Source organism: Lissotriton vulgaris, chromosome 10 (genome assembly GCF_964263255.1).
Source record: "Lissotriton vulgaris chromosome 10, aLisVul1.2, whole genome shotgun sequence".
In the NCBI taxonomy this organism is placed as follows: Eukaryota; Metazoa; Chordata; class Amphibia; order Caudata; family Salamandridae; genus Lissotriton; species Lissotriton vulgaris.
This window is the reverse complement of record NC_141698.1, coordinates 537,559,688-537,584,807: the sequence shown is the minus strand read 5'-3', so window position 1 is coordinate 537,584,807 and position 25,120 is coordinate 537,559,688. Positions and strand designations below refer to the sequence as shown.

Below are 25,120 nucleotides of genomic sequence, written 5' to 3'. Positions count from 1 at the left end.
ACAAATGCCCTTTTCAAATAATTTAAGATGGTGAGGAGGGTGGCATGGGTGGACAATGGTACCAAATTATACGAAGGAGACTGTATAGTCCTTTCATTAGGCTCACCAACATTAGTCAGGGAAGTTCTATTAAGAATGTATAAACTAAATCTACCAAACTCTGGCATCCAAGTACGTCCGCTGGGGTTCTTTTATCAACCACATTTTGCCAATAACCCAGAGTATCATGACGAACTAGGATGGAGACAAGATGGGTCACGTTATAGAGTGGCTGTGTCAAACAGTTTTGATCCCCTTACTTCCCTAGACGAGAATGATTGACATCCAACTGACGGGGGTCACTATCTACACGACAAAACATCCCTAACATGGATACCGTGGCTGTTATTCCACCACAGAACCCAGTCTTAGAGGCACAAAGGGAAGAAATGGCAGACACCCCAAGTAACTTTAACGTCCTAGGAGGTGGCAATACGATCCAAACCGATTATCAAACAGGTTCATGTAGAATTCTATTTTGGAACTTGGCAGGTCTAAGGAACATGATCAATGACCCAGCTTGTTTGACTTTTATTGATAACTTTGATGTTTTGTGTCTCCAAGACCTGGGCGACAGAAAGTACACATATAAATGGGTATAAGACATATCATACCCCTGCCATTCAATCATCTATTGGTAGGCCCAAAGGAGGGCTATGTGTGTACATTTCTAACTTATTGCCACACATAGCAGTTATATGGTTAGTTCAGAAACCTTTTTTCAGACGGTTTTTATACAGATGGATTGTAACTACGCCATGCTCCTTGTCAATTTCTACAATAATATCGAAACTGGAAATCTGGGTGCCATATTAGACAAGCTAAGTGGAGATATCGCCCACTCGGATTTAAAGTCTAACCTGGAAATTATACCTATTTGGGGCTGGGATTTTAATATAAACTTGTGTCCTGCGGCAGGAACTGGGAAGTGTGGTTTAACCTTGGACGACGATGATCCATCATTTCACTTCCAACACACTATTAAGGGTGAGTTGCTCGATGAAGACATGTTAAGCATGATCTGGGATTTTCAAACCCTCTGTGCATGCCCCCTGTGTATTTCGGTCATACATTCATAGGGAGAGGTGCTAATACTGCTATTGATTTTATTACTATTATCCCAAATCGATTTGACAGCCACATGAAAACTTATGATATCCACCCTAACGTTATGAGTGACCACTTGGCCCTTAGTGTGAACATAATAGTCCCAAGCGGGGTGTCGAAGAGAAATGGCAACAAATTAGCATGGTTGCAGGATATTGAATTGGGAAGAAAGAATGGATATGCTGTCCGCTGGGGAAGCAGGGATCCTAAGAAATTGAGTACAGAAATTGTGGTAAAGGCATTAGACCCCATTTTAATATGTTTAAGTGATAGCCCTATGCATGAAAAAATGTTAGCTGCTTTTAACAGTATCACGGAAACTGTTAGAAATACTTAGTTTAAAGAATTTAAAGGCCCGTCGAAAATGAATAAAGGCTGGTTTGATAAAAATTGCACCCTAAGTTATAGAAACTTAAAAACTGCCTTACAGTGTGAGGTGAGAGACACGTATAAGATAAGTGCATGTAGAAAAACGTATAATGAAGCAAGGAAACACAGGATTTCAGAATTGAAAGATAAGGCATGGAAGGATCTCAGTGTAGCCGCTGAGTCCAATGATAGCGCGAAATTCTGGGCAGCAGTAAATGCACCTTTTTTTGGAAATACAATCGACGTACCAGCCATCGAGGTAGCAATATGTGAAAAGACCTGGATTAATTTTTTTTTTGGTGTATACGCAAAACAGAAGTCCAATGAGGGTACTCCTGAGAGGCAAGAGTCAGCGAATGCTGATCAACTTTTTATTCCCATCAAACTCAATATCTCGCTCAAGGACGTAAATGCCGCAGTTCTTGCTAGCTAGCGTGTGAAAGGCGGCCGGTCCTGACGGGATACCGATTAACCTCTACAAGTCAAACGTGGAGGTCTGGGGTCCTATTTTAACCAGGCTTTTGCAGGGATGCTGCGAGAGAGGGATTATTAAAACATGGTCCGAATCCGTTATTGTCCCCATTTTTAAAAAGGGTGATTGGGATAATCCTGCCTGATATCGCCCGATATCCTTTTTGGACTCTTTGATGAAGGTGGCAGGCAGGATTATCCTAGATAAATTGCAGGGATGGACTGAAGAAAACAAGGTTTTAGGCGACGTCCAATATGGTTTTAGGGCCGGCCTAGGCACAAACGAGCAGATTTTATACTTAAGCATTTTAATTGGTAAATATTCTAAGGCAAAATCAGGGCAGTTTTACTTGGCCTTTGTGGTCCTCTCCGCGGCTTTTGACTGTGTATTCCACGAAAAGCTATGGGGGTCCTAAAGGAACTAAAAGTTGACCCTGTTTTTATTTAATTTTTAAGACATCTTTATACAGGGGCCACCGCAAAGGTCCGCTATGGAATCAAAGGCGAGTGCACAGCCCCATTTAATATAGAACAAGGCGTAAGACAGGGATCTGGCACCACTCCTGTTCTCCCTATATACTAATGCCTTGGAACAGGAGTTGGTGTCATATACTAGGGATCCGCCATATGTAAATTCCCGCCCGATCGCATCCCTCCTTTACGCCGACGACACCGTCCTCATGGCCCGCACTCAAGTCGGTTTACAGAGGGCCCTCTCTTTTTACTCTATCTTTATGGATAGGTTTGGCCTGAGATTGAATGCTAAGAAAAGCTTTGTGTTGTCGTGTGGGTCAACGAAAAATAAAATTAGAAAAATTTCAGGCTGGGGTGAGCGACGTTGAAACCATCGACTCATTTAGTTATTTGGGTGTGCTTTTGGACAGGACACGCTCCTGGGCACTGGCTGTTAAGGCCAGGTATTTACTATATATGAAGTCTATAGCGGTCCTCTTTAATTTTTCAAAAGAATTGGGGAAAAGGCCTTTAGAAATCATTTTAAAGATATATCGCGCAAAATGCGTGAGCATAGTTCTTTATGGGGCGGGAATCTGGGTATTACAAGACTGTACACTAATTCAGCATGCGGAAAACGCCTTTTTGAGGTCGCTCTTAAGTTTTGCAAATAGCGCATCAGTTTTTTATTGTCACTCTGAGCTGGGAGTTACACACATTTCTGACCTGATCAGGGCCCAGCCGGTTCTTTTATGACTTAGAATTTGGACCACAGAGATTGCCACCCTTAGTAGGGATATAATGAGGGATGCTGTGAAATTAGATAACGCCCTTAAAAATCCTATGGCTGAAATATGTCGAGAATTTTATGCAGGACATTGGCCATCCTGAATATTTTAACCTGCGTGATAGCCTGAATGCCATTAAACTTAAAGAGTTTAAAGGAGTCGCTATGACTCATCTAAGAGACAATAGGTTAGCACTTGCCTTGAATAAACCTACGTTGATGCACCATAAATTGATTACAACTACGTGTAACATTCAACCATATCTGCAACATGTTTCGAGCTGATATGACAGATATCTCCTGACCAGATTTAGTTTTGGGACTTTCCACCATGTAATTTTGTACCCAAATACCAATGACTGGTCGAGAGAACTATGTTGATGCCCTTGTGACAATGTATCACAACAAAGTACAATACATGTGATTTTATTCTGCAAGTTCTATTCCACTGAAAGGCAAAGATGGTTAGAGACATTACTAAAACAGGGAGGTTGGAGGCAATGTCGTCCTGCTTTTACATCTTTGCAGATGTTGATAGTTTTTATTGTATGCGTTCCATGGTGGGATTACTAAAGAGCGTAATAAGGACCAGGAAAGTAAATAACCAGTGAATCTTGGGAAGAGTCCATCGGAAAATCTCTTCAAAGGAAACATCATATGTTTATTATTTTATCATGAATTTACCAGTATAATCATGCGGATTGTTGTATATAGATGCATTTTTATTGTGATATTAGATGATGAATTTTTCTTCTTCTGTATGTATGCTTTTATGATTTTACTACCTGAAATCGAATAAAGCTGGTTTTGATTTGATTTGATTTGACTTAGTAGCCTAAACTGTGTACTGTTTGATCGGCGGCCATGAAGACAGAAAAGAAACTTCACTATTTACCCAGCTGCCGACTAGTTACCAGAAATGATGTACTATTTAGAAATCAACCATGCAAGTAGCAAAGAAACTTCACTATTTGCTAGGCTGCCAACCAGATAGCAGAGACCAAGTACTATTTGGACACAGCCGCAGCCGGTCCATTTGAGCTGAGGGGCCACGCCCCCTCACCTTTTTCCCCTCACGAACAGTGTCTGTCAAGCTGAGCAAAGGTCTGCCTGACAGACACTGTACATTTTCAGGTCTGGCAGCCAGGAGCCTGACATGTGCTAAATGTGCAGGTTCCTGTCTGCCTGAGCTGATCTTTGCTGGGCTGAAAATGTTACAGCTCCTGTCAGCGTGTCCTCCTCAGCTCAGCAAAGCACTTCGAGGTCCTCCCCCTCAATGACGAGGAGTAGCGTCACCCATTGCCTCACACCTGGGTGCTTCAGTTTTAAGCCCTGAAGCGCCCAGGGTTGAGTGTCAATCAGTGACACTTTGTCACAGAGTGGGCGGTGGGATCAGCAGTCTTACTGACCCCATCCCTCTCTGTGACAACGTAGGGTCTGCTGCCTTCCCTCATTAGCAGCAGTACCAAGTCTCCTGAGACCTCCGAGGCAGAGCTGCAGGTAAGTGTGTTTTAAAAAAAAGAATTATTTATGTTTGGCGCATGCGTGAATGTGTGTTTGAATATTTTCTAATTGGTGTTGTGAATGGATGTATGTGTGTGTGTGCACTTGTGTGTGAATGCATGGTTGTGAGTGTTTATGTATATGCCCTTATTGTCCCATTCCTACTGATCCTGCTCCCTCCTTCCCCAGACCCCTCCACAATTACTTTAGTCAGGTGTAGACATATATTTATTTTTGAAACAGCACTGCAAAGGACAGAAATGAGGATTCCTGAACAGACAGGACCTTGCCCACTTAAAAAACTGCTTAGCGTGTTAAAAATCAAACTACCATCAGCAAGCTTCATTCTGCATGTTACATATATGCCTGAACCTCACTTTGCTGGGTCAATACTGGGTCAATACTGTGAACAAGTGTATTTATTCACAGGCAGCAGAGTGAACTTTTCCTGTGAATTATCCATATGCAATACTCACCTGGCTCCTGCTGTCACTTTCCCATTCCACAGAAGCCCCATTACTGAGACCCGCTCATTTAGCTCCTGCAAGTGTTTCAGTTACTGTGCTCCTCAAACACTGAGGGCCCGATGTAGGTAATTCCGATTTACCTACTCTTAAATACCGAATCATACCGATTCGGTATATAAGAGTAGGTAAATTGGAAGTAGGCAGATGTAGGTAATTTTTCTTTTACAATGACTGATTCTGTAAGATTCGGTATTTACCGATTCGGTAAATACCGAATCGGTATGTCCCATTGATTCCTATGGGCCTTGAAGTCCATAGGAATCAATGGGAAATACCGAATCGGTATTTACCGAATCGGTAAATACCGAATCCTGGCAGGGGGAATGGGGTGTCACTTTGACACCCTGTAGCACCCCAATTGCAGGCTTTTGTGCCATGTGCCACACATACATGCCCTAAGGGCATGTCTGTGTGACACATGGCATAGGTGTACATGCACAGATGTGCATGTACACTGGAATTCGGTATTTTACCACCCAATAGGATTGGGTGGTAAATACCGACTCCTAAAGGGCCTGTGGCACTCTTTGAAGTGCCATCTACATCTGGATTTACCGAATCGGTAAATATACCGATTCGGTATTTTACCAAATCGGTAAATTTACAGATTCGGTAAATTTACCGAATCTGTAAAAATTAGGCCCCCTACATTAGAAAACCCTAATACCGGTCGGTAACGGCCGTCGCCGTTACCGACCGGTATTAGGGCTCCTACATCTAGCCATAATTGACTACTTGTATGTGTCCTTCCTCTGGGGCCCAGATACCTCCTATTTGTCTACATTCCCTTTTTGCTGATACTTGCCGACTACTGTTGTGTTGCCAGATTTGAAACACCAAGCAATCATAACCTCCCCAAAAAGAAGCCAAAAGCAGCACATGTCCTTCGATAAGAAGCTTTAAAAATCCCAGCACTCACAAAACATCAAAAGGAAGATCATAAGCATTACAAAAAGCATTGTGTTTGTATGAGTGAATAAAACATTTATGAAAAATGCTTTAAGACCATACTCATTGTTCTTTACAGACAGCCATGTATGATTTATATCTGTGTGTTATAACCTGAAGCTCCTGAAATAGAAGTTTGATCTCTACATTTCATATCTGAATATTAAAATAACATAAGTGATTTTATTTAAAAATGATTTTATTGGTTTTCATCTATAAACAGCATGGCTTAATCAATGCACTTACTTTTGTACATACTATTTTGTTTTTGTATTTGCACTTACATTCAAATATCTCACACATGTTGCATCCCCATTACAAGATGACCACCAATTTACCATTGCCTGTTGTCCCTATTTTCCCCCCGATTGACTAAATAAAGAGCTCCTTCACACTATGGGGCACATTAGGATGGCGGCCGGACTTTGCCCGCCAGCCATCCTCGTGGAAATTGGGCCGCCCGCGACCTGAGCGGCGGTCCCGTCATGTACATTATGATGCGCCCGCCACACCGGCGGGTGCATCATGCATTTTTTACATTGCGGTGGGCGGTGTTTACACTAAGCATGGATTTTGCGAATCTGGCGTTCGCGAATTTTGCGAATTTGCGAACTCGCAATCCGCAAAATCTGCGAATTCTCGCAAATTTGCGGATTTTTTTTTTTGTGTTTGCAAGGATTTCTGCCAGTTCGCAAGGATTTCTGCCAGTTCGCGAGGGTTTTGTGTAAGTTCGCAATTGCGAACTTACATGTCGGCTCGCAACGGTCACGATTATGTTGTTTCTACGTCTGGTTCATCATCACAGGTTCCCAGAACCCTCTGTTTCACCCCTGCCACCCTCTGTTTTACCCATGCCATCCTCTGGTGCATCAATGCCACCCTCTGGTTCATCATCACTGTAGATTATGGGGGGGAAAAGCAAGCACACCTGCCTGCTTCAACTGACATGAATTAATTTGGGGTTGATTTATTAATGTGTCACTGTTTTAAAATTCCAGTCTGGCACCTGCTTCCTTATCTGTAATTTGCTTTCTGTTGGAGTGCAATTTTTTTTTTCCAGGACTTTTGTGGCCTACTTGTAGCTATTCTATGAGCCTGCTGTGAGGGTCAGAGCAGGGTCATATAATTGTTGCAACTAGCAACTGAACTCTGGAGGGGCCCTTGTCAGGAAGCACTACAGGGAATGGTTACTAATGATGAGTTCGAACTTTTGAACCTGCTGAATGCTTTTTTTGTGTTCGCAAGGATTTCTGCCAGTTCGCAAGGATTTCTGCCAGTTCGCGACGGTTTTGTGTAAGTTCGCAATTGCGAACTTACACCGCACTCAGCAAAAAATCCGCTGCGAGCAAATTTGCGGATTTTGCGGGAAATTCGCGGATCTCGCGGATTGCGAATTTACCGAAAATCCGCAAAATCCGTGAGCGTAACGGATTTTCCGCCCATGCTTAGTTTACACCAGCACCTGCTGCAATGTTAAAAATGCATGTTATGCATTTACATACACAAAGCGACAGGCACCGCACGGTGCCTGCCGCATTGTGTATGCAAATGCAGGGGGGTACCACAGGTACTCCCCATGTGCACCCCACCTCACCTACACCATGGGGACCTGCAACAGGCCCCCAAAGTAAAGACTGCATGCTTCTCCACGGCGGGAACGCCGCCGTGGAAAAGCATCGGACAGCCCTCATCGTAGTATGGTTGGCGGTGTCTCACAGATACCGCCACCATAGAAAAGCACTTTTTCCGCCGGTCGCGAAGTCGACCGGCAGAAATGCGGCGGACGGACTTTCCGTCCGCCGCAGACCCTCCAGCCATCCTTATGTTGCGGGGGTCATTTTGTTGAGGATGGCGGGCAGATTGCCCCCGCCGGACCGGCAGTAGCTACTGCCAGCACTCACAAAACATCAAAAGGAGGATCATAAGCATTACAAAAAGCAATGTATTTGTATGAGTGAATAAAACATTTATGAAAAATGCTTTAAGACCATACTCATTGTTCTTTACAGACAGCCACGTATGATTTATATCTGTGTGTTATAACCTGAAGCTCCTGAAATAGAAGTTTGATCTCTACATTTCATATCTGAATATTAAAATAACATAAGTGTTTTTATTCAAAAATTATTTTATTGGTTTTCATCTATAAACAGCATAGCTTAATCGATGCACTTACCTTTGTACATACTATTGTGTTTTTGTATATGCACTTACATTTAAATATCTCACACATGTTGCGTCCCCATTACAAGATGACTACCAGTTTACCATTGCCTTTTGTCCCTATTTTCCCCCCGATTGACTAAATAAAGAGCTCCTTCACACTATGGTGCACATTAGGATGGCGGTGGGGGTACACAGACAAAATATCGATTTTTAAATATCGATATGCAAAAATATCGAAGTTTAAATATCGAAATACAAAAATATCGAAGGTAAGTAATATCGACAGTCTAAATATCGATATTGGTATGATATCAGTAATATCGAAGTTGTAAATATCGATGTTAATAATATCGAAATTAATAACTTTGATGTTACTAATATCAATTTTTAAATAAATTTAGTGTATATTATATTGTATTTATTATGTTTTATTATTTATTTTTAATGTTATTTTATTAAATATTGTCTTTTACTACTGTAGCGGGTTGTGGGTTTATAGGGGAATAGGGTGGGAAGTAATTTAATTATGTTAAATTAATTATTAATTAGTAGGAATTATTAATTAATTAATTGAGAATTATTTGTAATTATTTTTAATTAATTTATTAATTGATAAATATGTTCTGTAGCGGGTTATGGGTTTATAGGGGAATAGGGTGGGAAGTAATTTAATAATAATTAATTAATTGATATATGTTTGTACATATTTTAATTAATAATTAATTGGTAATTAATTTCTATTAATTAGTTAATTAATTATTATAATTTTTTACATATTTATAATTATTAATTAGTTGGTAATTAATTATTATTAATTATTTAATTACATTAATTACAGTAATTTTTTATATATAATTTATTGTTATTCTTAATTAATTGTGCAAAATAATATTAATTATTAAATTAAATTAATTACAGCAAATGTGCTAATATATTTACTTTATTGTTATTGTTAATTAATAATTAATTGGTAATTAAAAATTATTAATTAATTTTGGGTACAGGGGTATTTTTAGGGTTCAGGGTCAGTTTTCAGTTTATGGGTACAGGGGTATTTTTAGGGTTCAGGGTCAGTTTTCAGTTTTTGGGTAAAGGGGTATTTTTAGGGTTCAGGGTCAGTTTTCAGTTCATGGGTACAGGGGTATTTTTAGGGTTCAGGGTCAGTTTTCAGTTCATGGGTAAAGGGGTATTTTTAGGGTTCAGGGTCAGTTTTCAGTTCATGGGTACAGGGGTATTTTTAGGGTTCAGGGTCAGTTTTCAGTTCATGGGTAAAGGGGTATTTTTAGGGTTCAGGGTCAGTTTTCAGTTTTTGGGTAAAGGGGTATTTTTAGGGTTCAGGGTCAGTTTTCAGTTCATGGGTAAAGGGGTATTTTTAGGGTTCAGGGTCAGTTTTCAGTTTTTGGGTAAAGGGGTATTTTTAGGGTTCAGGGTCAGTTTTCAGTTTTTGGGTAAAGGGGTATTTTTAGGGTTTAGGGTCAGTTTTGGGTTTTTGGGGTACAGGGATATTTTTAGGGTTCAGGGTCAGTTTTGGGTTTTTGGGTAAAGGGGTATTTTTAGGGTTCAGGGTCAGTTTTGTGTTTTTGGGGTACAGTCGTACAGGGTAAAAATAAAATAAATTTAAATTAAATCAATTAAATGAAATAAAAAAATATAAAATTACATTTAATTATTAAGTTTTTAATTTATTTTAAATGTATATGTATTAGTTTTAAGTTTTTTAATTATGTTTTAATATTTTTATTTAATATTTGTAACATTATATGTATTTCATAATTATTTTTACATTATTATTAATACATTTAAAAAAACGATATTTTTAATTGCGATATTTTTGTACTACGATATTATTTTTTCGATATTTTTGTACTTACCTTGTTAGGGATAGGATTCCTATATTTTTGACTTCGATATTTTTGTTCCGATATTTTTGTATTTCGATATTTTTGATTTCGATATTTAGTCAGACATTCGGCGGCGGGACTTTGCCTGCCCGCCATCCTCGTGGAAAACTGGACCGCCCGCGACCTGAGCGGCGATCCCGCCATGCACATTATGATGCACCCGCCACACTGGCGGGCGCATCATGCATTTTTTACATTGCGGCGGCCAGTGTTTACACCAGCACCCGCTGCAATGTTAAAAATGCATGTTATGCATTTGCATACACAAAGCGGCAGGCACCGCGCGGTACCTGCGGCATTGTGTATGCAAATGCAGGGGGGTACCACAGGTACTCCCCATGTGCACCCCCACCTCAACAACACCATGGGGGCCAGGCCCCCAAAGTAAAGACTGCATGCTTCTCCACGGCGGCAACACCGCCGTGGAAAAGCATCGGACCGCCCTCATCGTAGTATGGTTGGCGGTGTCTCGCAGATACCACCATCATAGAAAAGCACTTTTTCCGCCGGTCGCGAAGTCGACCGGCAGAAATGCGGCGAACGGACTTTCCGTCTGCCGCAGACCCCCCAGCCATCCTTATGTTGCAGGGGTCATTTTGTTGAGGATGGCGGGCAGATTGCCTCCGCCAGACCGGCAGTAGCTACCGCCGGCCCGGCGGGGGCAATCTGCCCGCCATCCTAATGGACCCCTATGTATCCAACCACCTGTAAAATTATACATTATCTATGCTTTTTGGCCTGTAGAAGGATAAGCAGCAGAGATTATGCACTATTTTGCCGTCCGCAAGGTAAATAGCAGAGAATATGTACTATGTTTCCAGAGGCTGGGTAAATAGCCACTTCCATTGATAAATGGATCACATGTCAGGCACCTGACTGCATTTCACTGGAATTTCCCCATCAGGGCAGCTTTTGTGTGGCACCTTCCTGACAGAAGGACTTTGCAGGGGATTTTGCTCACATACTTCCTTGCTGTGAAGCCGCACTGTGAGAGGTTTAGCAGTGGATCAGGTCCAATTCTACTCTGTATAAGGAAGAAAAAATATGGCTGAAATTACCGCATTTTGCTTTCCCGCAGGAGTTTCGCCTATCCCTAGTTCAAAACCCAGAAGACCCATTCGCACTTTCATCTTTTTGAGGTCGATAAAGTGAGTAACATTATGTGAAAATAAACCTCTCTTATTCAGCGTCAAGATATTGCCATGGGTGAAATTATACTTTAAAAATAGGCATCATGTTATGACCTTTTTCAAGGGAGAATGGATTCCTTCGTAAAGAAAATAAGAACGTATCGCATGTCATACCATAATAACCTTGTTTTGTTCTGCAGGGAGGCACCTGGAAAAGAATGCGTCGTACCTCCATTTTGTAGACGTAACATGACACTGCCTGATTGTCGTGGCTACTCTCTGTCACATCAGCTGTTCTATTTTCTGATTGCCAAAGGGGTAGGTACATGCATGTTAAAGTCAACTACATGCTGAAAATTATTTTTTACTTGTCAATAAAAGAACGAGTTAGTGGCAAAGAGAGCTTGAACAAGAAATTATAAATAAGCTCGACATGTATAGAAGAATCATTAATTTTGATTGGATCCAAACACCTGGCAGGATCTATCAAGTATTGTCTCGTGGGCTTGTGCCGTTGCAGAAGGCACGCAGAGCCCTCCCAAAAATCAATTGCAATAGCTGAATATCTGATTCCCGTTTCCATTTCTAACGCTTTTTTGTTTAATTGCCATCTTACCGCAGATTCCACATATTTGTGGATTCCACTTTGTAGATCAATCTTTGCAGGTGCAGCTGTAGTTACGAGTGTTTTGGAACCGTTTGTTTGATCTTTAGGAATCCTTAAGAGACGGGAGGATCACAAAAAGATTTTAACTGGCGATTTTTCTTATGTTTGTCCACAAGTAAGGCAACAACTTCCTCCACTGCATTATGAGAGTTTCTGGAGGTGGCAAGACAATGTGTGCATATTTGTTGTTTTGCCTTTTGTTGTGGTAGTCGGTCAAGTGTTTAGTGCTCTTGTGTTTTTAAGCTGCATTATTGCATAGAATTTTGCTGTGTTGTGCCCTATGTTTCAGTTGTGCCGTTATGATGATTTGTGTTATGTTGTTATATTGAGAGTGAATAAATGCTGCTACAGTTCCATCCAAAAGCAGCACATGCCTTTTGTGTTCCAATTATAAACAACCATTAACCACTTTCGAAGGCAGTAAAAAAGCACTGCTACAGCCAGTGGCGTAGTGAAAAATGATTTGAGCCCCCTCCAACACGTGGTGAGGAACCCACGATTCTCCCATATTTCGCACATATGCTTCTCATTGAAGTTTCTAAAGCAAAATAAACAGATTTGTGAAGTTAAAACATTTTCTATACCTTTACAGATGTTGCAAACCTGGTATTTCACTTAAATTTGTTTCTAGAAATTGAAAACAAACGTATAAAAAAAGAAGCTCTTAACCCCTTATGTGCAGGAAAAATTACATTCATATGTTCAATACTACCTCTTCAGTGTGGAGGACGTAAAAGTCGAATTCCTGCTCTTTGGGAAGGGAATCCTACCGATGCTTACACCAGTGTGATCTCTTTTTGGAGCACCCATCTAGGGCTGCTGGAGAAGTGCTTCCCAGTGGCTTAACAAAAGTTTAAAGGGGCTCCACTGCAGTGTACACGTAGGGGCCCCGCTCCGAATTTAATCCAGAGTGCTCAGGCGTGAGTACTGTACTGAGGGCCCCCCTGCAGCTCGAGGGCCGCCCCACACCGCGGGGGCCTGTGTTATGCCCCTGGAGCTAACCTTGTGACCAGATCCTTTTTGTGTCGATGAAGGACGATCAGCGTGCATGGTGCACTGATGTCATCTTTAGAGACAGTGAAATTAAAAGGAGCTGGTCAGCTCCGTTTTTATTTTGCTGGGATCAAGTGAACTGCACACCTCACCCCCCCCCCTAGGCACCGATAAGTACAGAAGAGGTACTACTGGAAAGACAAAATTATCTCCTTTTGGAAGATATCTCCCGCAAGTGGATCCTGGTTTGGGGATTGCTGTAGGAAGGTGATCCTCGAGCAGTGATCCACCCACTGGGTCATCAGGGAGATTGAAAGATGTTAAAGCAGACCACCAGGCATGGACAATAGCTCCTCCTCCCAAAAGGTCCCCAATAGTCTTTATGCTCCCTGTGGGTAGATTGGGGTGTTTACCCCACTTAATAACCAACCATGCTAAAACACTGTTGATCGGCGATTTTAATTATTGGGCCGATGTTGTGACGGGTGGCTCACATTTAACAGAACTGACCCATCTACTCAGTGGGTAGAATTGCATCCAACATGTGACAGCCCTTACACATATTAAAGGACACACCCGTGATCAAATCTGGACGTCTAATCTTATGGTGTCCGCATTGACAGTGTCTCCTTGCACTTGGTCTGATCATTTTCTAATAAAGTTTGTAATTAACAATATAACTACACCAAGGATGGGCTTATGGCTCAGAAATGGTACGACATTGATATGAATGCCTTCTGCAGCTCGCTGTCAAACACAGTACCCATCAACCAGCCATGTATCAAACTAAGTGAGGAAAACACCCCAGCTTTGTTAACAGCAGCTAGCAATAAACATGCCCCCTTCATGATAATAAAAACAGTGAGGCACCATGAAGCCCAGAGATGGTCCTCAGAAGATTTAAAAGTTCAAAAATGAACAATGCACCAAACTGAAAGGAAGTGGAGACGGAACTACTCCCCCAACAAAGAAGACATCTACTTAGCTCAACTCAAGGAATACCAAAAATCCATCCAACATACTAAATCTACTTACTTCTCCTCTAAGATTCTGAACTCTACCAATTAATCGAAAGGAATATATTTACAATTGTCATTGAGCTATCCAACCCCAACAGAGTTACAATAAAATGAGCACATCCCAGTTGCTCTGTAAGTCCTTGAATACCTTCTTCATTGACAAAATCACTACGATTAAAGCCAGTATCCCCATCAGCCCTGTATATGAGGCTTTATCATTGGCCTCGAGAAACCCTTGTTCCGTGCATCAATTCCCCGCAATAAGCAGAGAAGCCTTTCTGAAGTTATTGGTCAGAGTTAAGTTTGAAAGCCCTGCTGACAGCTGTCCCCCTTACATTTTAAGAGAACCCTTCACTGCATACCCTGACCCTGCCCTCTCTCTTCTGAAAGACTCATCATAGTTCCCCTCATAAAATAAAACTGGGGCAGACCCGCTGATTCCACGAAAATATTGTCCCATATCTCTGCTCCCCTTCCTGGCTAAGGTATTGGAATCTCATGTGGTGACCTGCCTCTGCTCATTCATTGAACAGTCTCAATTCCTTGATCCCCACCAAGCAGGTCTTTGCCCCTCTCATTCAACGGAGGCAGTAATACAGTGTTGGGCAAACTAAGGAAGGAAGCCGATATGGGCACCTCTCAGGTTTTGGTGCTCTCAGATCTATCCGCGGCCTTTGACATGGTCAACCATGGAAATCTGGTAGACCATGTCAGGGACGAAGGACTCCAGGTTCCGATCGCAGATGGATTACATTCTCCTTGGAGGATCGCTCCGAGTCTGCCCGCCTTTCCCACTTCACAGTGCTCTATGTTAAATCTACTTAGCGGCATGCCACAGTGATCTTCGCTATCCCGCATCTGTTCAATCTGTACCTACTCCCTCTGATTCTATCCCTAAGAGAAAGAAATGTGTGCACGTTTAATTATGTAAGTGACCTGCAACTAATTTTTACTATCAACAACATATTTGATTCCATTCTCAATTTCCAATCCACTATGCTGCACATATGTAACTGAATGAACAGTAACCACCTAAAGCTAAACCTGGATAAAACCGAACTGATCCTGATAGGCGGTGTCCGGAATCATTGGAGGCCAAATTTCTGGCCAATTGAGCTGGGCTCTCCCCTAACTCAATTTTCTTCAGCTAAGAGCCTTGGAGTTTTAAAAGCAACTGCAACCTATCCATGAAGTCCCAGATTGGAGCGGTAGTCTTAACCTGCTTCTTCCAGCTGTGGAAGATAAGGAAAATCAGCGTACTCCTCACTAGAGAAGCACTGGTTCAGGCTGTTTTATCTTTGATCGTTTTCCACATTGACTAAGTCAATTCACTCTACTTCGGTCTGCCATCATATTTAGTCAAAAGACTGCAACTGGTGTAGAACCAGGCCACCAGAATGATTTTCCATCAGCCCAAATGGCAACACGTTTCCCTCTTATGAGGAAGCTACATTTGCTCCTCATAACACAACGCTGTGCTTTCCAAATTGGGTATCATATTTTATCTCTGCATGAAACGTGTCCAAATTTGTTTAAAATTTTATCCAGAGATATAAACCTGCTCACAACTTGTGCTGAGCCCACATGCACCTCCTGGTCACACAGTCCTACAAATGGAAGAGACTAGGTGGTGGTAGATTTGTGGTGTTTGCCCTTCACTTCTGCAAGCCCTCCCTCTTGATATTAGATCTTGTACAGATTTTTTGACATTCAGGAGACTTCTTAAGACCTGGCTGTTTATCCAGGTGTACAAATAACCTACCAGGACCCAGGCTACTCCTATTTTAGCGCCAAGAAACTGACCGTGTATGTGCGCTCTACAAATAATTTTAACCTAACATGTCTATCCCAGGAGGGCAAAAAGCCCACTAGACACCAGGGCTGTTTGATTTTAAAGTAATGCAGTGAGGGTCGGCTCGTTCTGCCACAGGGGATACTCCCACCCATAAAGGGTAAACAGGCTTTCTGACACAACCCAATCAGAGTCGCGACAGCCCCTGCGACCCGCTTCTCCGGTGATGCGATGGCGACTCTGACGATGGCGTCAAGCTTCTCAGGGGATGCGGCAGCAGGCAGCTTTGATTAACACATGCTTCCAGGGACATGCGGTGAAGGCTCGCTTCTCTGACATTGCGATGATTTCAGCTGCGGCTGCGACACAGTTTTTCTCGATGCGTCGAGCTTCCAGCTCCCAGCGGTACGCAAGTGACTGGAGTCAGAATTCCCAGCAAGGAAATTCAGGAGGGAGCTGGAGGTGAAGTTTTTTGTCCCTGAGAATTCAGCAGGAGGCAAGCATAGTTCAAGCCCTTGGAGAATATTCTGTAGTCGGAAGTCCTTACAAAGGTCGTTCTCCTTTCCCTTGGCAATGAAGCAACCACTGCAGGCCAACCTGCAAGACTGGCAGAGGGGCAGTCCAAACTCCTGCAGCTTCCTTGGTTCTTCTCCTTGGCAGAAAGGTTTTTAGTCCATAAGAGATCTACTTTCTTGGGATCAGGGTCCCAATATTTATACCCCAAAATCCTTTGTTCTCTGAAGACAGAGAGGCCTCTGTCTAGTCCAAACCAATTCCTGAGCACTTTGTTTAAATGACTCTTCTTCCTTTCACTGTGCAGGGCAGAGACATCAGCCCCCCCACAGGAGGTGGATCCAGCACAGGGGAGGGAAGATACAGCATTGGAGCACTCTGTTGACATGATTCCTCCTCTCCTGACATAGTGCAGGGCAGAGACATCAGGCAAGCCACAGGATGTTGAGCCAGCATTAAAGAGGGAAGGCGCAGCCTTATTCAGGTCCCAGGTGCAACTCCTCCCTCCCATCTAGATGCAGATCTCTCTATTCACCACCGGGCTGCCCCAGCCTGTCTCCTGGAATCCCCCAGCCCTGACATTCACAAACCCAGACAAGGAATATACAACCTAGCAGAGGCAGGCCTGGAGAGATAGGCAAGAAAATAACTACTTTCTAAAAGTGTTATTTTCAAACACAGAATATTAAAACCAACTTAACTAAAAGGTGTATTTTGTTATTCTGAGTTCAGGCATACTAAAGTCGAATTTCTACCATGTTCCCAGAGTCAGTTAGGATTATAAGAATGTAATAATCTAACTGCCCATTCTGGCCAATTAGAACAGATAGCCTTCAATAGTGAAAAACGGAAATGACTGTAATTCACTATTAGAACATGCTACACACATCAGAGCACGTCCTACCTTATATTAACAATGCATTCTGCCCTTGGGCCTACCATAGGGGTGTCTAATATGAAGAAAAGGGAAGGTTTAGGGACTGGCAAGTGGGTGCACTTGGCCAAGTCGACATGGCAGTGCTAAACTGCACACAGGCCTTGCAATGGCAGGACTGAGACACACTTTACACGCTGCTTCTGTAGGTGGCACAACCAGTGCTGCAAGCGCACTAGCAGCATTTGATTTACAAGCCCTGGGCACACATAGTGCACTGTACTAGGGGCTGACAGATAAATCAAATAATCCTTTCATGGAATAACCAATTAATACATTACTTTAAGATAGGGAGCACTTGCACTGTGGCACTGATTAGCAGGAGGAACATCCTTTTCAACGCGGATGTTACCCCGCAGTGCTTTTACGACGCGTCCTTTACAACGCAAGTTGTAACCACGACTTGCGCTGGAGGGCGCTAAAGGATAAAGAATAGTATATATACTATTCCAACACCTTCCCTACTATCCACGGGGACTGGTGTTAGAATAGTAAATTATACTATTTACTATCCGTACCCAACAGCGCAAGTCGTTGTAACGACTTGCGTTGTTAAAGACGCGTTGTAAAGGCACACGTTGAAACGGTACGCGTTGTACCGTCATACATCTATTAGCAGTGGCTTGGTGCCCAAAGAATAAAACCAGCAAAACATGTCAAAACAGAGGAGGCAATCCGTCAAAAATGGAAAGGAGACTCACGTCAATGATGTCAGGTCTAACAGCTACCAGGGATACATTTTGTATTTGAAATAAGAACAAGGTGAGGGCCTGGCCAGCATTGGCCCTAACCATTTCCATAAAGTCCAGCAGTCTTTTGGCCTGGGAGGTAGTTATGGGCTTATCCCCAAACCTACCCTCACTAGAGGTCCAGAACTCCATTGGACACCACAATAAACATTTTTTTTAAATGGGGTGGAGGTCAGGCCGTCATCGAGACCCAAAAGATTTTCTATTCTGCTGGGATCTACAGCTTGAACACTGTAGCCATCTCCAGAATATGGGAGAGGACATTTTGATTCTTTTGGGCATGGTTTTTCCATATGAGCAGGCACGGAGGGGGTCAACACCTACTCTGCCTCCTTTGGGTGACAGAAGACTATCTGGTGTCCAGGGGAGGGGCAACAACAAGAGGTTTGATGTCCTACACTATTCTGTTTAGGGACACCATTCTATGGTGTCTAGCTGACTTTTAGCCGCATTGGACGGGAAGATGGATGATGTGGCGTGCTTGGATCCTGGCACTTTTTCTTACTCAGAAGTTATTGTTCACTTTTAGAATATATTTAAAACACCCGCTTTCCTCTCTTTTTCCACAGGGAATAGCTATAATATTTCTTCTCTGGGTTGGCCAGCACCCAGGGAACCCTCCCAAACTTGGGCATTTCAAAGACCTAAAAACCCTTGGAAATTCAGGTTGATATGGCTTCCAGGATGTGCTCTTTCTCAGAATATCCTACAAATATTACAATTTAGGTTAAAAAAGTAGTTGGATCTACGCAATCCACACAACCCTGGACTGCCTTGGGTGTCTAGTATTCCAAAATGTTTTTTGATGGTTGGTTTCTCTCCACCACTCTCCTCCTGTGCTCCTGCTGTGACGCTGTGACGCTTCCCAAGTTAGACGCTTCCTGGTATCGTTATAACTTGTTGAACTGCTGCTGCCTGTGTATTTTGGCGCCTCACACGCATAGCGCTTCTGCAGATTATCAGCCTCCTCCAGCGCTATTGCAATCTGTATTGCTTGTCTGCGCATTGCATTTCAGGATTGCTGCTCACTCGATAGCTTGCTGTGGCATTTAATTTTGTCAGCGAATTATTTATATTGTGCTCACGCGCTGTTTTTCTGTGTTCACTACCCCCGTGTCCTCTGCCCTCGGACCCTCCATTTTGTTGTTGTTGTTCTCCCCAGGCCCGCCCCTCAGCCACACTACCGCCTCCCTGCTGCCCCTCCCACCCACGTTCTTCGAGCCTTCCTCTCCCCCAGCCTAACTGTGACCTCCTGGACCTGCTTCAGGACGGCCGCTCCACCACTCTCCTCCTGTGCTCCTGCTGTGACGCTGTGACGCTCCCCAAGTTAGACGCTTCCTGGTATCGTTATAACTTGTTGAACTGCTGCTGCCTGTGTATTTTGGCGCCTCACACGCATAGCGCTTCTGCAGATTATCAGCCTCCTCCAGCGCTATTGCAATCTGTATTGCTTGTCTGCGCATTGCATTTCAGGATTGCTGCTCACTCGATAGCTTGCTGTGGCATTTAATTTTGTCAGCGAATTATTTATATTGTGCTCACGCGCTGTTTTTCTGTGTTCACTACCCCCGTGTCCTCTGCCCTCGGACCCTCCATTTTGTTGTTGTTGTTCTCCCCAGGCCCGCCCCTCAGCCACACTACCGCCTCCCTGCTGCCCCTCCCACGCTCCGCCCCCTCCACTGTCCACATATGTCAGATGGTCCCACGCGCAGCGTTCACGCGCAGCGACCGCGCCCAATCCGCGCCGAAGGTGCGCCAAAGGTAAGCCCGTCTACGCCCGTCCGCGCCTGGACCGCGGCCAGCGCCAGACCCCCTGTCCCTCGCGCTCCCCAGCCCTCCCGCACTACCTACGATGCCGCCACCCTCCTAGCTCTTAACCCCGGTCGCGCCCCCAACTGCGTCCAAGCCGCTCCTGGACACACCCATGGACCTTTCTCCTGCTACTCCTGCAAATTCAGCGGCACCGACAACATCTCCGCTACGACCACACCACATATTCCCCACCCCAACCACCTACAATGCATCCTTCTCAACACCCGATCGGTGCACAGGCACGCCATTGACCTATGGAACCTACTAGACTCCTTCTCACCAGACGTCGCCTTCCTAACAGAAACATGGATGAACGCTTCCTCCGCACCAGACATCACCATTGCCATCCCTGAAGACTATAAGATCACCCGCAAAGACCGTACCGGCCACACAGGAGGAGGAATCGCTATCGTCCATAAGAAATCAATCCGCATCTCAACTTGCTCTGACGCCAACCTCGCCAACTCCGAACACCTCCACTTCCAGATCCACATCGACCCCAAAACAACACTCAGAGGCACTCTCCTCTACAGACCACCAGGACCTCGCGCAAAGTTCAGTGAAGACATCACGGACTTCATCTCTCCACACGCGCTCCCCTCCAAAGACTATATTCTTCTGGGAGACCTCAACTTTCACCTCGAAAAGATCAACGACCGCAACACCACCACCCTCTTGGACAACCTCGCCAACCTCGGACTTAAACAACTGGTCACTTCCCCCACCCACATCGCAGGTCACACACTCGACCCCATCTTCACATCCAGCAATCATGTCTCCTTCAGCCACACTACGGATCTTCTATGGACCGACCACAGCTGCGTTCACTTCACCTACAACAAGCCGAAACCCATCAACCACTCCCAACCTACCTTCCAAAGAAACTGGAACAAAATCAACACGGACCAAATCTCCGCATCGCTCCTTCGAAACTCCCCAGCCCTCTCTTCTAACGCCAACGAAGCCGCCGCCAACCTCACCCTATGGTTATCCAACACCGCCGACTCATTAGCCCCACTGAAAAAACGTCAAAGCAAACCTGGCAGCAAGAAAGCCTCATGGTTCAACGATGATCTCAAGAAGTCCAAGAAACTCTGCCGCTCCCTTGAAAAGGCCTGGAAAAAAGACCCAACCACCAGCACCAAGGACGCCTTCAAAAGCGCCACCCGCACTCACCACCAAATGATCCGAAAAGCCAAGAAAACAGCATTCAAGGATCGACTTGACAACAACGCCCACAACAGCAAGGAACTTTTCAACATCGTCAAGGAATTTTCCAACCCCTCGGCCAACTCCAACGACATCACCCCCTCTCAAGCCCTCTGCGACTCCCTAGCTTCATTCTTCCACAACAAGATTGCAGACATCCACAACAGCTTTGACAACCAACCCGGAAACCAACCCACCCTACCATCTGCTGACCATCTTCCCCCCGTGAACACCCTCAACGCCTGGAACCCAATCTCCACTGAGGACACCATCCGCCTGATGAACTCCATCCACTCAGGATCCCCCACAGACCCATGCCCTCACCACATCTTCAACAAAGCAGACTCCGTCATAGCACCGCACCTCCGAGACGTCATCAACTGTTCCTTCAACTCCGCTACCTTCCCAGAAGACTGGAAACACGCTGAACTCACCGCCCTTCTGAAAAAACCAACAGCCGACCCCACCGAACTCAAAAATTACCGCCCCATCTCGCTTCTTCCATTCCCGGCCAAAGTCATCGAGAAAGCCGTCAACAACCAACTCGCCGCCTTCCTCGAAGCCAACAAATCCCTCAACCCCTCACAATCTGGCTTCCGAGCAAAACACAGCACTGAGACCGCCCTCATCGCAGCAACAGACGACATTCGAACTCTACTGGACAATGGAGACACAGTCGCCCTCATCCTCCTCGACCTCTCTGCAGCATTCGATACAGTCTGCCACAGCACCCTTCTACAACGCCTCAATAACATCGGAATCCAAGGAAAAGCTCTTGAATGGATCACCTCGTTCCTCACCGGAAGAACCCAGAGAGTCCGCCTTCCTCCATTCAAGTCCGAGGCCTCTGAACTCATCTGCGGCGTACCTCAAGGATCCTCACTCAGCCCCACCCTTTTCAACGTATACATGAGCCCCCTCGCGGCCATCGCACGCCAACACAACCTCAACATCATCTCTTACGCGGACGACACTCAACTGATCCTTTCTCTCACCAATGACCCCAGCACCGCCAAAACTAACCTACACGAAGGAATGAAAGAAGTTGCCGAATGGATGAAACAAAGCCGTCTGAAACTGAACTCAGACAAAACAGAAGTCCTCATCTTAGGTACATCCCCCTCTGCTTGGGACGACTCCTGGTGGCCGGAAGCCCTCGGAAAAGCACCAATCCCGACAGACCACGCACGGAACCTTGGCGTCATCCTGGACTCTTCACTCTCAATGAACAGACAAGTCAGCGCCGTATCCTCCTCCTGCTTCAACATTCTTCGCATGCTCAGAAAAACATTTCGCTGGATCCCCTCAGAAACAAGGAAAACAGTCACCCACGCTCTGGTCACGAGCCGACTGGACTACGGAAACACCCTCTACGCAGGTACCACCGCTAAACTCCAGAAGAAACTCCAACGAATCCAAAACGCCTCAGCCAGGCTCATATTAGACATCCCACGCAACGAACACATCTCGGGTCACCTTAAAGACCTCCACTGGCTACCCGTCAATAAAAGGATCACTTTCCGACTGCTTACCCACGCACACAAATCACTCTACGACATCGGACCAGATTGCCTCAACTCTCGACTATCCTTCTACACCCCCTCCCGCCAACTACGTTCTTCCAGCCAAGCCTTCGCCACTGTACCTCGCATCAACAAGACCACCATGGGAGGCAGATCCTTTTCTTACCTGGCTGCTAAAACATGGAACTCACTCCCCGCTTACCTTCGCCTCACCCAGAACCACCTAGCGTTCAGAAAGCAGCTTAAAACATGGATATTTGACAAATAATCCTCCTCCCCTCCCTAAGCGCCTTGAAACCCTCTGGGTATGTAGTGCGCTATACAAATTTCATGACTTGACTTGACTTGACTCTAGGTGCTGGCTTACCCTGGACTCAATTATCACAGTTAGCCACATCTCCAGAAAGATTGAACATGTCTCCTTGTTGCATGTTGGGTCCTTTCCTGTCTCTGGTGACATGCCCACCGACACAAACATGGCTTTGCTTTTATTGGGAGAAGAGTGGGAAAACTTTTCACGATCCATAAAGATTCTAGATCTTCTTTACCTCACAGAAATTTGAGGACATTATTCGATGGTAGCGTAAGTGTCATGTGTTCAGGGCTTTGTTGGTATGAAAAAGTAATGGAATCCATGCAAATCAAACCACTCCAGACTGTCACAGGCGTCTAATATTCAGAAAAGTCCAAGGTTGGTAGGTTTTCCTGGGTACCGGCTACTCCGAGTTCAAATCATACAGCTAACCACATCTCCAGAAAGATTGATATTCAGTGGAAAAATCTTGATTATCAGAATTCCATTCAGGGGCCCATGGGGCAAGCAGGAGCTATGAGGCCCAACCATAGGGGTTGTGTAATTGTACTCCTAATGTCCTAGGGCCTGACCTACTATGGGTCCTGAGTAACTGGATTAAGTATTACCGCTTCAGCACTTGACTTCCAGTGATAGTGTGTGTCAAGCAGTTAAAGGCTTCTTGGGGGATACGTTTGATGCAAGGGTTCCACTCCAAACCCACAGAGATCATCTGCGGTGTGCCTCAGGGCTCCTCCCTAAGCCCCACTCTCTTCAACAAATACATGGCCCCCTTGCAGCTCTCATCAGGAACCATGGACTTAACATCATCTCCTATGCCAACAACAGATAGATGATACTATCCTTCACCGGCAAACCCACGGATGCCAAGATCAACTTCCATGAAGGGATGAAGGCTGTTGCCACCTGGATGAAGAACATCTTCCTCAAGCTCAGCTCAGAGAATACCAAAGTCCTCATCATGGGCTCCACCCCCTCTACCTGGGAGGACTCCTGGTGCCCTGCAGCACTTGGACCCCACATCCATACCCAGGGGCTTAATTTGTGCCGGAGCTTTCCGGTGCTTAGCACCGGCACATAATTATCAGGGCCGGGGCTACAAGCATCTTGGATCGGCATTCATTGATATATTGGATTTACCTAACTATTGAACTTTTTGCAGAGTGCTGTGTTCTGCTTCTCGTCCCTCTCCAGAGTCAGTCAGTCCCGGACCGATGAAGTGTGTTGCAGGCACAGCTGTGAGACTGAGCCTGCCCTGGCTGAACGAAGTGGAGATTCGTATGAATGAATCCCAATCTATGTTCAGTACTAGAATATGTGGATGGCAGCCGTGGCCCATCTCAGTTCAATGTTTTGCCGGCCCAGTAGGCGGGCCGGAATTGGGCGTGATTTTGTTCTGTGGGGGCTGGGGCTGTGAGGCAGCAGGCAGCATGCGCAGACTTTCTCAGATTGCATTGCCACGCCCCAGCAATGCATACCCGCACGGCCGCACCCCACCACCCGAGTCATCGTCGGTACAACGGCTCAACACTGAACTGAGTGCCAGGCCAGCCCGACCTCAGGAGGACGTTGAGGATGGGCAGGCAGCAGCCAGGCAGGCCTAGTAATCAGTTATAACTAAGGCTAAAGGCCTGCAGTGCGTGTCGCGGCTGCTCGGCCCTCCTGGAACGGTAAGCAGTTATGTACTAATTAGTCGCACTCGCCATGTCAATAAAATGCTGTGGACCTAGTGGCCCATGCCAAACCAACGCTGCTTTTTCTTTGGAGCGTGGTGGCGTGATGGTCGTCAGCATTATGTAGTATACAGATCATTAGCGAAAGTGCTAGAAGCCTCGATCCAGAGACGTTTTCTTATGGCTGATGGTGTCTGTAACAAACCGTCTCAGTATCTGGAAACCACAGGCCCGATGCAAGTATCGTTAAACCTCTCGTATTTAAGTTTTCTCTCATGGTCAAACTGTCGCATTAGACTAATGAGCAGTTCCAATATGTCTAATGTGGGAACGTGAAAAGGTCGCTTTATGCTCTGATGATTTTGTTTTGATAGCAGTAGTGCAGTCTTTAGTGTGCGGTGTGGTGCCCTTGAGAGCTGTTGTACAGACTCCTGTGTGGTCTGTGGTGCCCTGGAGAGATGTAGTTGAAATCTCTAGTGTGGGCTGTGGTGCTCTGGAGAGCTGTGGAGCGTCCTTACATGT

At 44.9% G+C, this 25,120-nt stretch overlaps 1 protein-coding gene across 2 annotated transcripts in view; it reads left to right on the top strand.

The window, feature by feature from the left end:
- Positions 1–25,120, top strand: part of LOC147688482 (UPF0764 protein C16orf89 homolog) — a 555,634-nt gene that overhangs the window by 385,676 nt on the left and 144,838 nt on the right. For both annotated transcript variants that reach the window (XM_086941376.1, XM_086941377.1), the window contains exon 4: positions 11,602–11,719. In XM_086941376.1, coding sequence (XP_086797502.1) covers positions 11,602–11,719 — 118 coding nt within the window. The remainder of the gene's footprint in view (positions 1–11,601; positions 11,720–25,120) is intronic.